Source organism: Protopterus annectens, chromosome 10.part0 (assembly GCF_019279795.1).
Source record: "Protopterus annectens isolate FY-2018-M chromosome 10.part0, PAN1.0, whole genome shotgun sequence".
NCBI classification, from domain to species: domain Eukaryota; kingdom Metazoa; phylum Chordata; order Ceratodontiformes; family Protopteridae; genus Protopterus; species Protopterus annectens.
Window position 1 is genome coordinate 572322049 of NC_056744.1, and position 17383 is coordinate 572339431.

General features: G+C 41.5%; 1 protein-coding gene across 2 annotated transcripts in view; it reads left to right on the plus strand.

The window, feature by feature from the left end:
- The window catches only part of SZT2 (SZT2 subunit of KICSTOR complex), a 3556133-nt gene that overhangs the window by 2045193 nt on the left and 1493557 nt on the right, over window positions 1–17383 (plus strand). For both annotated transcript variants that reach the window (XM_044085412.1, XM_044085413.1), the window contains exon 46: window positions 8195–8306. In XM_044085412.1, coding sequence (XP_043941347.1) covers window positions 8195–8306 — 112 coding nt within the window. The remainder of the gene's footprint in view (window positions 1–8194; window positions 8307–17383) is intronic.

A 17383-nucleotide genomic window follows, 5' to 3' on the forward strand; every position in this document is an offset into this window, starting at 1 on the left:
CCATTTTCTCCGAGGTGTGGTGATCTTAGAGTTGGAATATATAAGTTTGGGTGGGTGCCTGCCCTTCACATGGGGGAATGCAGGGGCTGCACTATATAGATGTAAAACTAAGGTCTTGTCAGAATAATCTAATAACCTTCAATGAAAATTTAATAAATGCTGTAAGTGAATGACTTTTTAGTGACATATTTAACTTAAACTTATCTTAAGTACGCTATAAATACTGTGTGACCAACAGCATGGCTTCTATAATGCTTGTAGCACCACTACTGCCTTATTCTCAGCTACTAATACCATATATAAAACATGGACAATGACCTTATTACAGCTGGTGTCTTCATCGATAGGACTAGGGCATTCAGAACTGTTAATCGTTTTCTTTGTTTACCAAGCTTTCTAAATTTAACTTCGCAGATGTGCGCCAGTGGTTCTATAACCATCTAAATCACAGGACATTTCTGATATATTCCATTAAAATAGTGTCAACTCAGTCAGTTTTAAAAGGTTGAGTACCACAAGGATCTATGCTAGGCCTCTTGCTTGTATCACTATATATCTTTGGCATCTAATTCTCTGAAGTACAGGTCAACACTAAGGGACTCTGGCTAACAAAGTTTGCAGATGACTGCAAACTGGGAGCCATTATTGAATCCCCAAATGATGTGGATACTCTACAAAAGGGCCTTACAGAAACAGATGCTTGGTGCCAGAGCCATGGGCTCAAGCTCAATGCCAAGAAATGTATTGTTATCCCCTTTGGGAAAAAACATGTATCCATGAATTACCATATAGGTGGCAGTACACTAAACACAGAAAGTGTGATAAGAGACTTAGGGACACAGGTGGACAGTGGTCTCAACCTTCGATAACCACATCGCCACAACAGTCAGGAAATCCTTCTATGTGGCACACCTCATCACGAAGGGCTTTTCATCCAGAAAAAAGGAGGTCATTGTCCCACTGTACTCATCCCTCATTAGACCCATTATAGAATACAACGCCCCATTTGGTATGTACCTCTCAAGACATCTGCAACAACTGGAAAGGCCTCAGAAATGCCTCACTAAAAGAATCACAGGCCTAAAGCAGATGCCCTACGCTGACCGCCTTAAAAAACTCCAGCTATACTCTGTCACATATCGTCTACTCAGAGGAGATCTCTGCTTAACATACAAGGCCATGTCAAACCCAGAGCTGTTGGACATGCTACACTTAAAGAAATCCCAATCCCTCAGAGCTGCACGCTCCGGGGATCTAAACCTTGTCATCACAATGAACAAAACATGCTGGAGGGATAGGTTCCTGACCCAGAGACTCCCCAGACAATGGAATAGATTGCCCATACATGTCAAGCAGAGTGCCTCTTTGGACCTCTTCAAGAGGGACCTTGACGATTGGATGGGAGAAAGGAAATTCACCCCAGGGATCACGTCAGTCGCCCTGCTAGACAGGGGTCCAGGAAAGTAAATAATGTGGGAAGAAATAGCCAGGGAATTGTTATGGCTAGGCTTGTATAGGCCCTAGGGCTGATAGCCTAGTACCAACCTATGAACCTATGAACCTATATATAAATGACCTCAGCCTTGATGACATCCTGCTACTGGAATCCAACTAATGAACTAACACCCAATGGACCAACCTACATTTCATTTTTTTTCAACTCTGCAAATGTTCAGAGGGTGGTCAATCTACTTATTAACACTCAAAAAATCAAACCTTATGATCTTTACAACAAAAACAAAATTGTCATCATTCTAGCCAGTTACACTGAAAGACTCCAGTAATAACATTCCCAGTGTTATACAACAGAAGTATCTAGGACTTATATTTGACCTATGCCTAAACTCTTCTGTGCACACTGACAGAATTGTCGCAAAAGAACATTCTCATTATAAAGTTTGTAACTGTATCTCCCATCTCCTCTCACTCACAGCCCAAACTGCCATTGCTAAAGACAAGCTCCTACCCAAAGTTGAGTGTACTTTACGCTTAATATGCTATCACTTAACTTATAATACTCTCAAGCTCTGGACTCCAGAAAATAATGTTTGTAAATATGTTACCTTACCAGATGCTAGAATGTAGTAATGGTTATCAGTTGGCTCCCAGTATCACTCAGGATTACTATCCTTAGCAGTACACTTCTTTTTAAAATATTAAAACAGGGATATTGCCCACCAATGAGAAGAATGTTTTCAGTTGGGGAAGAAACATAATCGCTAAGAAGTTCTGATAAAGAATACCTCTTTTGGGTCAGACCCTCTTTCAAGACAATTATAGGAAAAAGAGCTTTCTCCAAATAAAGACCTGCCATAGAAACAGTTTACCAACTGACATAACAAACAACAGACTTTGTTAGCTTTCAAATGTTCTTCTTTCGGCTTTTCCCGGTTAGGGGTCGCCACAGCGGAACTCCGGTCCGCTAATGATTGACAGTAGATTTTTACGGTGCCGGGGTGGCAGCTCGATGCCCAACCTTCAACGAAGGCACGCCCATTCACGCATATCTTTCGAACGCCACTCGACCACGGGGAGGACATGCAGACTCCACACAGAAGGTGCTCCAGCTAAGAATCGAACGGGAGAACCTCTTGCTGTGAGGCGACAACGCTACCGCTGCACCACCGCGGCTTTTTTGTCAGCATTCAAATAATTGTTAAAAAATCACCTTTAGGAGGAAGTCAGATGCGCCTAATTTTGTGACACTGATTAACATTCCAGTTTCACACTACGCTAGGCTTATCTGTTCTGCATGATGCCATATGTACTGTGGAAATGCCCTAACATGTAAATATTATAATTAATATCAATACTGTAATTTACTGTATTTGTCCTTGCTAAAACATTATCTCCATTGTTATAAGCACACTGTTGCTGTTGTCGTAATCGTTCTGTAATCTGTGGTAAATCGTTTGTGCAAAAACATTGTAACTGACCCTATTCTAATCAGAAATGTGTTTGATTCTGTATTGTTTTCTGTTCTGTAAGCCTGGGTTGTAACTAAAAAGGGCCAGTGGACCAGTACAGCCGGACAGTTAGCAAATGACAACTAATGAATAAATAATATTCTGGATGAGATTTTCAGTGACTTGCAAAAATGTAATGCTCTTTCTTTTATCTCTGGTTAGGTAAGCTGTCAAGAGCGTTAGGATTTAAGTTGTTATCTTTACTCTTGAACTTTATCTAGTGGGATCCCACTGGGGTTAGTATTGGGTCCTTTGTTATTTAACTCTTTTGTGTTATCTGTTGTTGGGAGCCATAGGCGCCGGAAGCTGTTGAAGACTGGGGGGGAGGCAGAGGGTGAGAGGGGCACTTAGTGATCTAAAAAAGGGTAATTTTTTATAACTATTTGGTACCACAACAAAGGTTCACTTGGAGGACATTTTAAGCTTAGCCCATTTTCTTTTGGTGCTTGAATTTACATTTTCTGATTGGTCTTACCTATCCCATGGCTGATAATTGTATATTAGCCCTAGTGAGAATAACTGTGGTCATACCATAGATAATTTGAGGGGACCCATGTAAGGGATGCAGCATTTAGGAACTGCCTCTATCCATTAGTGGCATGAGGGGCAATACTGAAGTACATTTTCTGTTACCCATCCTTAGATCCAAGTTGCATTTGAATATGGACTGATGAGCTTTGTTTTATTTTTATGGATAGTCTGTTCTAGAACAGTGGTAGTGTCTGTGATATGTCTCCATCTCTCCACAGCATTCAGTTTCAATACCTGGACTGAGTATTTCTGATGCCATTTTGACTTGCTGATGTTCAGTAGGTCCATCTGTATTAGGTCGGAGGATGCCTTGTATGCCAGACATGTCACCTCTAAGCACTCTGTAGGATACTGAGTATAGTAATAAAACCTCTGAGATGGTCCATGCAAGACCTATTGTTTAGGACTTGTATCCTTTTAGTAAGGTATCTCTGAATGTATTCTAATTGTTGCATGGGGCTGGACAGATACATGCCAAAATGGGCATTATACAAAATGATTCACCTAATGAGAGCTTTGTAAAGGGGGACAACAAAATCTCTAGATCTAGTCACATTCAATTTGTTAATAAGCTGTGCAATATAGAAAGGCTTTCTTATGACTCTGGGCACATGTTGGTCAAAAGTTAGGTCACTGTACACACAAGTTCCCAAATGCCAAACAATTGCGTCAGTTCTCAGAGGGCATTGTCATGATTTTGACACCAGTTATTATTTGGGACAAACCTTCCTGCATGATGGTTAAGTCATTTAGGTATTCAATAACTGCTCTTTGCTTGCAGTCATCTCAGACTTAGCCGTCCAAAGCCCTTTGATATTTCCTTTTACCTTTGAGATGTATATGCCAAACAGAAAATGTCTGCATTGGTGACTGGTCTCTTCCCCTATTTTCACCTCCTGCATCCTTTGAGCAAAGTTGACAGTCCAGCTAGTGATGCAAGTGTTTGCTCCTACATTATTCATCTTTTGTACTACACTTGAGTAGGGGATTGTGTCAAAAGGCTTGGCCAGCTCAAGGCAATGTGGTGTGAACTGTTTTACCTTCATCCATTGCTTTGGTAACAAGAGTGAAGTTTAAAATTTGCCCATGATTTTGAGCCTTTCACACTTTCCTCTGGGCTGTTTTCAAACACATTTTTAGGGCCATGCATACATGTATGCATTCTTTGATTCACCTTCTTGTATTAAATTATATTCCTTGTATAATACAGCACCAGTTTGTTTCGTCTACAAATAAAGTGGCTGCTGCCCTTGAAGAATAAATTGCCTATGTTACATTAAAAAATTATAAGCTAGTAATATTGCAATAGGGAATGGATGGCAAACTGATAACAGGTTCATCATTACTAGGTAACTCCTCCAAAGAAGGACATTCACAGGACTGCAGCATCCACACCCTTTAAAGTACAACACAGTACAGTATCAGCAATCCATCTGCATACTATGGGAGTAGAAACAACAGCCTTCTGCATCAAACGTAAGGCTACTACCTGTTGTGCTACTAACAATGCAAACAGACTTGGAATAAGCAGCACTAAACTTCTCTTCCCCTGAAGCTCTCAGCTCCTTGTAAATTTTTTTTATTTGTTTCCCGGGAAAGTCTGACTTGGAACAGAGCCAATTTGCAGCAGAGGCCCAGGGAGAAATATTCCAGATGCATGTCTTTGTAACATGGGAGGAAACTGGAGCACCCAAAGGGAATCCACACAAACACAGGGAGAACATACAGACTCCACACAGAAAGCACTCCAGCCAAGAAACAAACCAGAGGACCTCTTGCTGTGAGGCAGCAACACTACCACTGCACCATCCACTTGATGCAACTAAATCTATCCATTTCACAGCAGAAGAAATCTGGAAAAAGCCAAAATGTATTCGGGGGGTGGGGGCAAAGAGCCAAAACCAGGGACACATTTTAAATATTGTTTGTATAATCTTAGAAAGTTGCTAATGTAATCTTAGAAAGTTGCTAAAATAGTGTTTTGTGTTACCATGTATTTCCATTGAAAGATAGGAAGACTGAAGCTTAAAGTGCTATCATTATTTAGTGAATTCTGTTCTCACTGATTAATGTAGATGGTTGAGAGCTATGGACTGAACTCCTGGAATCAGATGTGGTGGTGTCGGTAGAGAATGCAGGCTGTTGTACCTAAGGTTACACACACACACACCAGTTTCAGCATAAAACGGAGCCCAGCAGTTTCAGCATAAAACCTAAAATGGAGCCCAGCCTTTTTCTCCCCAGGCCTCCGCTGAAAATGGATAATCTGTACCAGTCAGGCTTTCCTTGTTTCCAAATGTCAAATAAAATAAACTAATTACTTTTCTGAGAACAGCTGAAGAGTTCCCTTATCTTATAGTTAACTGGAAAACATTAGCTATTTTGGTAGTGTTGGCCATTTCAATTAAACTGCTGAGGCCAACTAGTATCCGATGGAAGTTGCCCCTAAGTAAAACTGTGTATTTAATCACTATATTTAACACCAGAAACAACTCCCGAAAAAAGGCTACTGCTAGCCCAAAAGGTAGATTAATTGCAAAATCTATGTTGGTCCAATGAAAGGTATTGCATCATGTCTGTTTTCCAACGTCTTTCTGTTAACTAGCAGTTTTTAATCAGTTATAGTGGGTTCATTTTTTTTTTCAAAAGTGGTCTCCTTGATATAAAAAATAAATGAACTGCTGTGAACACATTTGAAAAAAATCTTGAAGTCCAAAAGCTGCGAGAGTGAGGTAGACACAAGAGTTGGGGAAGTGTGTGTGTGTGTGTGTGTGTGTGTGTGTGTGTGTGTGTGTGTGTGTGTGTGTGTGTGTGAGAGAGAGAGAGATCAGATTTTGTCAGGATTTTTAAAGAAGTCGACTGGCAGGCTAGAAGTCTTTTTTGTTTCATTGCCGCCGTGTAGAAAATTAATCAGCACCAGTACACAGCAGAGCCTAGGCTGGCGTCCTGTAATGAAAGAATGTGTGCCACTTGGATTATCTCGTTAATTTATCAAGAAAACATTTACTATAATTAATTCTTGGTGGGGTAATTATAACTGAGTGATTGGATAGCAACTGTTAGACAGGCTTCTTGTACAAAAAGTGACAGGTTGGAAGCAAAAGCCGTTAGATATAAAACCAGGAGTCTCCCTTTCAGGCAGGTCAGTCTGAAGACTACACCAGGAACAGGTATGTGCAAACTGGGGAACAGTACACAAGGAGGGCTGTAGTCTAGATGTTTAAACAGTAACCTCACGATGGCGTAGCATGTCTCCAGTAGTAAATAAAAAGTGCTTCTGCTAAAAATATAGCATGCAATTTTTTTTCTTAACACTGCTGCCTTTAAATGTCATACAACCAGCAGTTTCAGCATAAAACATAAAACGGATCCCAGCAGTTTCAGCATAAAACATAAAATGGAGCCCAGCAGTTTCAGCATAAATACATAAAACGGAGCCCAGCAGTTTCAACATAAATACGTAAAACGGAGCCCAGCAGTTTCAGCATAAAGACATAAAACGGAGCTTACTGCAGGTGACTGTTTCAGCATCAATACATAAAACAGAGCTTACTGTGGGTGACTGTTTCAGCATAAATACATAAAACGGAGCTTACTGTGGGTGACTCTCTAGCAGCAATGACGTGATTCCCACGGATGTTTGTGTTTAAAATTCCTGCGATGCGTGCGAGTCCTCTGTTGGGTCAAAAAACAACTGTAAAAGTGGGGGGGGGGTGCTCCCTCCCCCTTGCTCCATGGTTCCGGCGCCTATTTTGGGAGCCCTAGTGCATGTTGTTCTAAGTTTGCTGATGATTGCAGAGTGGGCTGTATTATAGCCAATTTCTCTGAAGCTTTTTTGCTTCAGTGTTGTGTAGAGGAATCATCAACTTGCTACTAGACAATTGTGTTTCGTTTAATAAAGAGAAGTGTGTAGTTCTTCATTTGGTTTAAATAGTAATAATTACCTTTATTATGTTGACAGTCCTGTCTTGCAGAAGGTAGACTGTTACTGGGAACTTGGTACGATAATTAACAACACTTTTTAAAATCACACTTCACATGGAAATTCAGGTGCTTTGTGGCATCTGTACTTTGGAGCCTTCACTAATACCAGAAGTAGAGGATCTTTTGTTAATTATTAAGACAAATCTAAACCAGGTCATCCTTTGCTTATTTATTAGATATTTAGTAAATGATAAATTGTGAAAAGAAGCTTGATTTTTTGTGCATTTAAATTTAATGCAGCACTTAAGGGTTACTTGCTTCTTTATACCTCCCTTCCAAGCCTTGTCAATAAAGTTTGGTTATTGAGCTGGTTACACTCATTCATACTGAAGTATGTTTTAAATTCTAATAAGGACCTTCAGTCTGAGAAGTTTTTGAAAGTCTAGAGATGGTGGTGTTTCTTTAGCAAATTTTATACATACCTGAGGAGAAGAATGGTAGTGTTGAGTTTGTTAACCAGAACTACACTAAAGGGAAGGTAGGTTTTGATTCTAATCCAGTATTTGTTGAGTGCAAAAAGAAAGTGGAGGTTGGTGACATTTACAGAAACACTCTAAAACAGAATTTATGGCCTTGAAACCGATATTATCAAGTTACCAACTGACTACCTAAGGCTATGAGAAATTAAAGTGCATATTGTTGTAGATTTTGTTTATTGTTTACCATGTTTTTTCAAAATACACTGAACATATTTTCTGTTTTGCTGTTGCAAGGGTTCCCGAATGTCATTAGAGACAATATCATCCCATAGTTCAGAGACATCTAGACCTGTCGGTCAAGTGGATAAGCATATTCTTTTAATGGTACATGGAGTGGGAGAAGCAGGTAAGGAAGATTTATGTGTTTGCTTGCATGGTGTGAAATAAGCATTGTTGTGTGTTCGTCCTTTTCAATGTCATGACGTTATGAAGTATGAGTAGATGAAGTGTTAATGAGTTATATTTCTTTCCCCTATTTCTTTGAATGTTCCACTTGTGGAATAAGGTGACATAACTATTGATCTTCTCGCTCTGTTGTTCAGCTCAACTGCTGTCTCATATCTGCCTCATTGTATAGTTTATTCTAGTCTTTTCTCTATCTCCTCGTTGTTTTGTAACATTCTGCTCTAATGACCTAAAACTAAATTCTAAGAAAGGCTGCATTGTGTCCTAAGGAAAAACTGGACACCCATGCACTTAGCACATAGGTGACACCCATTTGAAGGTTGACTCAGCCATTTGGGACTTGGGCACTTCCATTGGCAAAAAAATATCTTTTGATTGCTGTGTATCCATTGCTGGTCAGGACATACTTTTATCATGCCAGACTAATCACCAGGGGTATTTCTTCCAGATTTAAGAAAGTTATCATCTCTCTGTACTCCTTCCTCATCAAGTCCATAATAGAGTTTAATAGACCCTTTGGAATATTCCTTCTAAGCACAGGATCCAGCCTTTGAGACTGCAGCATTTTCTCTCCAAGGTAATCAAATACATGACTTCCTTGAGATACCCAGACTGCCTTAAAGTGCTTTCTCTCTTTTCTGTTTTTTTGCATACTCTTGAAAGGTAACCACTGTCTAGCCTATGAAGTCTCAAAGGATCCAGTCTTGTGCAACCTGTTGCACATCCGTAAAACTAATAACACCCTCAACATCCACTCAAAAGATCTTAACTTCCACTGCTGAAACATAAATTGGACCTGCTGGACAGGTGTATGTATATCCCATAGACTCCCTCTTTTATGGAATAGACTTCCTTGGGATGTAAAGAAAAGTAGCTCCTTGGCCCTCTATAAGTATAATCTGAATGAATGGATGGGCAGTTATAAATGTATCCTGGATCTGGCACTTCAAGCCCTAATGGAAATGGTTTGAAACCAAGTATAAATGTGTCACATCAATAGGTGACCTCAGTTTGGGTATTGTGGCTGGGCTACTATTGGTCATCTGGCTCAACAGCCTAGTACTGACCTATGAACGTATAATGAGGCAGTCCTATTTGGATGTGTTATGCAACAGTAGCATTAATTATGAATATTGCTGAGGCCAATAGCTTATGTAAACAACATTGATGCAGTTTGCTGTGCCCTGCACCGGTCACCTTTTTTGGGTTTGTCAACCAAAGGGTACACTGTGATGCTGCAGGGTGATTTCTAATGCTAACATGCTTCTTTGTTGTAGACTTTTGGCTACAATAAAACTGCTGATTTCCTTGGTGACCAGTTTGCTATAAGTTGAATATTCAGTAATGGCACACAGGTCTTCCCTTTTCCTCCACCATTCATTAGAGCATAGTGGTGGTGGTAACAGTGATATAGTCAGGAGTTATTTGGCTGTACCTACCCTCTTGAAATGGGTAGCACAACGTAAGAACTTTCCATTGCCCATCACTGCAGTCATACATGCAAACTGCATTTTCTGCTGCTACAGTTTGTACAGGGGGCTAGTACCCTTCCTTAAGCCTCTTTCCACTTTAAAATTACCTGGGAGGGAGTAAAGTAGTCAGCAGCCCTCCTTATAGTCTGTGTTGTTGGAAAATATGGTCTGAAAATGTGGTTGAATAAGGACCTGCTAATATAAGTAAAGTGCAACTCCGTTAATCTGTATTCATAAACAGTAACATTGGATTGCTGTCTAGTGTTTGCTTTGCAGGTGAGGCCCTAGAATTCTTTTAAATTCACCTCAATTAAAAATGAATACTGTTCATCTGATGGGCCCTTTACAAGAGAATAACACCTTGGTACATTTTTTTGTGTCCCCTCAGTGACGGTCTCAGAGTTTTGAGCTCCTTCTTTTAGAATAGATGCCACATCCCTTCAATTCCATGCAAGAGGTAAGGGATGCATATATCTGACAGTACCATCAATTATTTATAGCTACCTACACAATTCTGATTTCCAAATTGTTAAAAATTTCATGTGTTTGCCTGAGTTACCAGACCCTGTATTGTATCTCTCTCCTGTCGTCAAAGCATCAGCTAAGATCCCCATAGGAATTGCCTTTTTTCTTTCTGGATTCCTTACAGGATGGTAACAGCTAACTTTACTTGTCAACTTTTCAGTCATGGATGGAAATGTTAGAGGTGTATCTCACTGGAGCAGTGATGGAAGATAGTAAATGTAGAGATGAGTCTCTTCAGGAGCAGGAGTGGCCGAAGATAAAGTATTTGTAGTACAAATTTGAGGCCATACTTGACTCTTTATTTCTATGTTTTGTAGTAGCTGGAGGATCCTAGAATACAGAAACATCTCCGTGTACTAAGAAACTGGTGCTCCAGTCTTCATCAATTGACAGACTAGTTGGAAAATTATTTCCTGGCATATACTGTTAAGAGTGAGACTTGGAGAGATAGGCCTTCTCTCTAATTATTTGAGCTGGTGGCTATGGTGTGGCAGCTTGAGTTAATAGACTTTAAGTCCCCAAGGTATATCTGTGGGTAAGAGTTTGGATCTGGGATACTCTCTCTTTTTATTTGCCTTATGAGTTGAAGCTTGCCCACTTGCAGGCTTTGTATGCCCATTCCAAGATCCAGATTTATGCTTCTCCTTACTTTGGATTCTGAAAATCTGTTGTGTGCATGTTGGTAAGTGACTGAGTAAATGCAGGAAGGCACTTTCCAGCAACTCGGGTAGTACCAGTGCCATGAGGGACATGGGTGCCATCCTTGGGGTGAATTTATGGTCACCCATCCACTTGTCAGGGTTGCGCTTAAATAGGTGTTATTGAGGAGCTCTACTTCACTTGAAGTGGGAGCTTATTCCAGAGGACTGGCAATATCTGGGAGATGTAGCTGTTGCTCCTGCAGGTTTTGGTAATGTCATAGACTAGGTTGAAATTCCTAGACCGAGTGACACCTGTCACATTTGATTTCTGGATTTGCAGTATTTCCATTAGGGTGAAGTCAGAGACTGCTCTGTAGGCCAGGCACATGTCACCTCTCAGCAGTATGTAGGATACAGAGTACAGTAAGAGGGCTTTTAGTATTTTCATGTAAGTCACATTTTGGAGACCCTGGATTTTCTTGGTTAGAAATTTCTGTGGTTTCTCCAGTTGCTGCAGGTGTCTGGTGAGATGCATACAGAAGGGAACAGTGTACTCAATTAGTATTCTGATAAGGGTCGAGTACAGTGGAGTTATAACCTCCTTAGTATTGGATGTGATGCCCTTATTTATGACCTGAGCAATGTAGAAGGCTTTCCTTACCACTATGGGCACATGGTGATTGAAGTGTAGATTGCTATCAACCTTTGTTCCCCAGTCTCACACCACTGAGTTTGAGCTTAGAGGGGTGCTTTCTACATCATAATTAGCCAAAGGGAATAACAGGGCATTTTTTTGCATTTAGGTTTAGTCTGTGACTTTGGCACCAATCATGTGTCTGTGTTAGCCCTTTCTGTAATATGTTTGCATCATTGGGGGGACTCGTTGATTTCTCCCAGCTTGCATTCATCTGCAAATGTGGTAATCCACAGGCCATCTACGCTCGGCTGGACCTCACAGAAATAGATTCTAAACAGTAGAAGGCCCAGCACAGATCCCTGTGCTACTCCACTAGTAATTGGTCTAATGGTGGAGGTGGACTCCCCAACTTTGACAGTGTTCTGTTGGGAGGGTTAATCCCCCGCTGAGAGAGTTTCTCAATGATCCCAGAGTAGGGGATTTGTCAAAAGCCTTGACTCAGTCAAGACAGGCAGTATGTACTGCTTTGCCCCCACCCAGGGCTTTGGTGACATTCTCAACGAAGTCCACCAAGTTTAATAAGCAAGATCTACCCTTGACTAAACCAAACTGGGTCGAGTCAAGAATTTAAAGGTAGTCTGTGTCCTTGTTGATAAGGTCCATGATGATTGTTTCCATGGCCTTGCAAATAAGGCTGGTTAGGCTTATGGGTCGATAGTTTCCTGCATCAATTGATGGACTACCTTTGTGTAAGCGGATAACTGTTGCTGTTTTCTATTCTGCCAGAACAAAGCCATTGCTCAGGCTATGGTTAAAGACAGTGCCAAGTGGTTCCACTAGGCCTTGTTTTAGATTGTTTAGTAAGCAACTTGGGTTGTTATCTGGTCCCATAGAGGTCGTGTTTTTGACCTTGGAGAGCGCTTGCATGACCTCTTCTTTGGAGATACTCAGTAGAAGACTGGTGTCAGGAATGCTTTGGGGTATGGATGGTGGGGACAGGGGGTGAAGTTATTGCGAAATCTGTCAGCTAGCAGGTTGGCAGTTTCCTCAGGTTCAGAGTGAGTGATACTGTCCACTATAAATTTGGCATACAGCTGGGAATTTCTTTTTAGGTTTCAGACATAGCTGAAGAATGCCTTATGTTGTCTTCAGCTAGGGATGCTAATTTAGTCTCATAACTAGCCATAGAGGACTTTACAAGATGTCTGATTTGCTTTTTCAAGCTGTGGAAGTTATTCTTCCTCTGTTGAGTTAGTTCCTTTTTGCTCTTAGATATCAGTGTCTTTCTTTTATTATGTAACTTATTTATACTTACAGTCTACTAGAGTGGCTTGTTTTTTCGGGAGGACTTGGTTTTAGTCCTGTCAGGTACAGCTGAGTCAGTACATTTGTTTAACTGACTGTAAAGGGCATTTGTTTACTCTTCTGCAAGGAGACATTGTTGGCTGTGTTATTATGGGCTTTGAAACATTTTATACCATCACTTAGTAGGCTAGAGTTTGCTTTGGAGAAGTATTTCAGGGTTTTTTTTGCTTCTGTGTTGGGGGGGGGGGGGGTCAGGTCTGATCTTTATTTCAAATGAGCCTGAATTATGGTCTGATCTTACCAAGGAGGGCAATACACAGAGGGTAGTGCAGTGACCCCCCCCCCATGTTGGTGAGCACTAGGTCTAGGACATTTGAACCCCTTATGGGGGTGCAAATCAGCTGGTCCAGGGCATTTGAATTAACAAAATCCAGGAACCTCAGAGAGATCATATTTGTGCTTGTGTAAGTCGCCCAATCAATGGAAGGATGGTTGAAATCTCCCATGATCATGGTGTTTGTATACTGAGTGACTCAAGCAAGTCCAAGTAGGCTGTGTGCTTCTGCTGGTTCATGGTGGGGGGGACCTGTAGCTAGCGATGATGTGGTAGGGTTCTTTGCCAGTAGTTATTTGGACCTGGAGCAGCTCAAGAGAGTCATACTGTTTTAGCAGTCTTGGTGTATTTGGATTTAATGAAGATGGATACACCTCCACCTTTGCTTCTTTCACACTCGTTTTGAGGTCTGAACGTGTGAAAGGCATTGTAGCCTTGTACAGCTAGGGTGCTGTCTCTGGCCTTGAGCCAAGTCTCAGTGACTGCACAGATGTCAGTATCTTCCAAGGTAAGGAGTGCTTTCTGGGAGTGCGGTTTACTGTTTAGGCTCCTAGTTTTAAGCAGCATGACCTTGAGTTTGTCTTTAGTGGATTTCTTTTCATTGGAAGTTTTGTTGTTTTGACACTGCCTAAAATAGGCATTGCTGGGGAGACTAGCATCTTTGCCAGTATCCAAATGCCTTGAGGAGACGGATCATAGGAGATTTCTAGGCTATCAACCCAAAGGTCATTTTAAGCCTTGCCATTTCAACCCAGTGTAATACCATGGAAGTTCTAGTCCCTACCCAAGATTACATTTAGTGATGACTGCCTATGGCCAGGAGGGTTATGTACGCTATCCCTGGTAAGAATTTACGGTGACCCATCCACTCGTCCAGGTTCCTCTTGAACAGTGTTGTAGAGATGCTCAGTTTCACATGAATTGGTAGCCTGTTCCAAAGACGTGGCAGTCACTGGGAGATAAATCTGTCCCTTCAGCATGTCTTATTTAAGTCACAGGCCATATTTAAGTCCATGGAACAGGTAGCCCTAGAACCCATTTGATTTAAGGATATGCAGCAAGTTCATAAGGTCTGGGTCTTGGATTGTTCTGTAGGCCAGGCATAAGTCTCCCTTAAGAAGTCTGTATGATCTGGAGTATAGTAACAGGGACTTTAGTTGCTCTGTTTAAGGCACATGCTGGAGCCCCTTGATCTTCTTTGTTGGAAACCTCTGAGGTCTCTCTGATTGCTGCAGATGCTTAATATGGTACATGCCTAATGAGACATTATACTCGGTTATGGGCTAACTGCAGAGTATGGGTGGGGTTATAACTTCTTTTGCTCTTGAGGTGATGCCTTTACTAATTAAGTGCGCTATGTGGAAAACTGTCCTTACTATGGTGGGGATGTTCTGGTTGAAGTTAAATTCGCAGTCAACTTGTGATCCTAGGTCCCTTACCACTTTGTGGGTACTTAGGGTATTGTTGTTGATTCGATAGTGTGAAGGGACATTGTTTGTGCCAATAGGAATGATGATGCATTTCTTTACATTCAGTTTCAGACCATGACTAATACACCAGTCATTGGTATGCATGAGGCCCTCCTGGAGTAGACTGACATCATTGGGGGATTCAATGAGTACACCTAGTTTGCAGTCATTTACAGACTTGGTCATCTACAACCCCTTAGTTTTGACCTAAACTTCTGAGAAGTATATACCAAACAGTGGGGGGCTCAGCACTGACCCCTGTGGCCCCATGCTGGTAATAGGTCTGCCGGTTGATGTGGAGTCACCCACTTTGATAGTGTGTGTCCGGTTTGTGAGCCAGTTGACAACCCATCTTACAACAAAGGGGTTTACATTCAGTTTGCTAAGTTTATCAGTAATGCCTGAATATGAGTTTGTGTTGAAAGCCTTTGCCAAGTCAAGGTATGCTGTGTGCACAGATTTCCCTTCATCAGTGGCCTTGGTCACACTTTCAAAGAAATCCACCAGATTTAACAGGCAGGATCTGCCCTTCATGAAGCTGAATTGGGTGAGCTCCAGGATTTGGAGGTCACCTATGTCTTTATTTATGAGGTCCATAATGATACATTCCATGGCCTTACAGATGAGGCTGGTCAGGCTTATGGGTCTGTAATGCACTGGGTCTGTTGCTAGGCCAGCTGTGTGGAGGGGAATAACTGTAGCTTTTTTCCATTCCACGGGATCAAAGCCTGTGGTTAGGCTATGAGTGAAAAGGGTACTTAATGGTGATGCTAGTTCATGTTTTAGCCTGTTTAGAAGACAGCCTGGGATGTCATTTGGTCCCACAGAGGCTGTGTTTTTTGTCTTGGACAGGAATTTGAGGACCTGCTCTTCAGATATGTAGGGTGGGGAAGGGTTTGTTGTAAGTTAGGAGAGGATAAGGGAATGAAATTTTTGCCAAACCTATCTACTAGCAGGTTTGCTAACTCTGTGGGGTCAGTGTGTGTGATGCCGTTGGCCACTAGTTCTGCACATACTTGGGCCCTACCCTTTAGGTTACGTACGTAGCTGTAAAAGGCCTTATGGTTATCCTTGGCAGTAGTTGCTAGGCTCCTCTGAAAGGAGCTCTTGGAGGATTTGACAAGTTGTCTTATTTGCCTGTTGAGGCTGAGGAGGGTGCTTTTCCATTGTTTTCTTAGACAGCCACTTTTTGCATTTATTGTAGAGTTTGTTGATGCTGGATGTCCACTGTGGCAGCTTGTTTTTACTTTGGGCTCTGGCTTTGATTCTTTGTGGTACACCAAGTTTATACACTTACGCAAGTGATTGTACAGGGTTGTAGTGTAATCTACTGCATGGTTCCTACTTTCATCTTGGGGTGGGGCTTGGAATGGATTTATACCTTCACCTAGGAGGATATAGTTTGCCTTGGTGAAGTTTTTTAGTCTGATTTCACCCTTTGTGAGTTCTGGTGTTAGTGTCAGTTTGAAGGTGACCTATTTGTGGTCAACTGTTTAACTGTTTGACATGTTGGTAAGGACCAGATCTATAATGTTTGTTCCTCTTGTCAGGATATGAACAATTTGTGTCATGGCATTTGAATTCACAATGTCAAGGAACATTTGTGCTAGTGAGTTTGAGCAAGCATAGGTTTCTCAGTTGATGGTGGGATAATTGAAATCCCCCATAACCAATGTGCTCGGTAAAATTTGGATTGTCTTCAGTTTGGTTAAGTAGGTTTCATGGGTGTTGTGACCCATGGAGGGGGGATCTATAATTGGCTAAGACTTGAATGGGGGTCTTACCCACTGTAACCTGGACCTGGAGTAACTCCATGGAGTTTTCCAGTCTAATTAGATGGGAGGTGAATTTATCTCTAATATAGACTGAAACACCACCTCCTTTGGTTTTCACATGTTCATTTTACAAAATAAATGTGTGGAAGGCATTGTAGCCTTGCAGGGCTGGGGTACACTCTGAGGTGAAGGCCATCACTGGCAAAGCAGCATGGTCTGTTGACCACATCTTCCCAGGCTGTCAGGTACTGGATCCCCCTGGAGTGACAACTGAAGCTAAGCCAATTATTGAAATCAATCTTTTTTTGTTTGTGTTGTGACATCATCCTAGGTGAAGGTAGAATGCTGCTTAGCGCTAGGGACATACCTGCTTGAGATACATACTCTGAGAGTTCAGTCATGTCTTTCTTCATGTAGTCTAGAGAGGTCAAGTCATTCACTTCAACATTTACTATGACAAAGTCATAGTGGTTTGTTGCTGAGTGACTTGAGTACATGCATAATTTGACAGATCCTGACACCTGACAGGCAGCTGACCGTGACCTTCTCCTTGTCCAACCTGATGAGGGGGGCATCTGTTTGTCTCACTACTGAGTCACCTGTGACTAGGACATTAGGTTTTGAGGTGTTTTGCCTTAGGGGCTTAATTTTTGAGATACTGATATGTGTGTTGTTATTTGTAGTGGTGGATTCTGTTCGTGTACCAGTATGTGTAGGTTGTTTGCACCTGGGAGGTTTCTGGTCTTTTGGTAGACTCTTAGTGAGTACCTCCACATATTTAGGTTTATATGTCTGACCTTATCTTGTGTGCTGACAAGTTTTGATGTCTTGTTTATTGTTACGTGAGAGGACTGATTCTA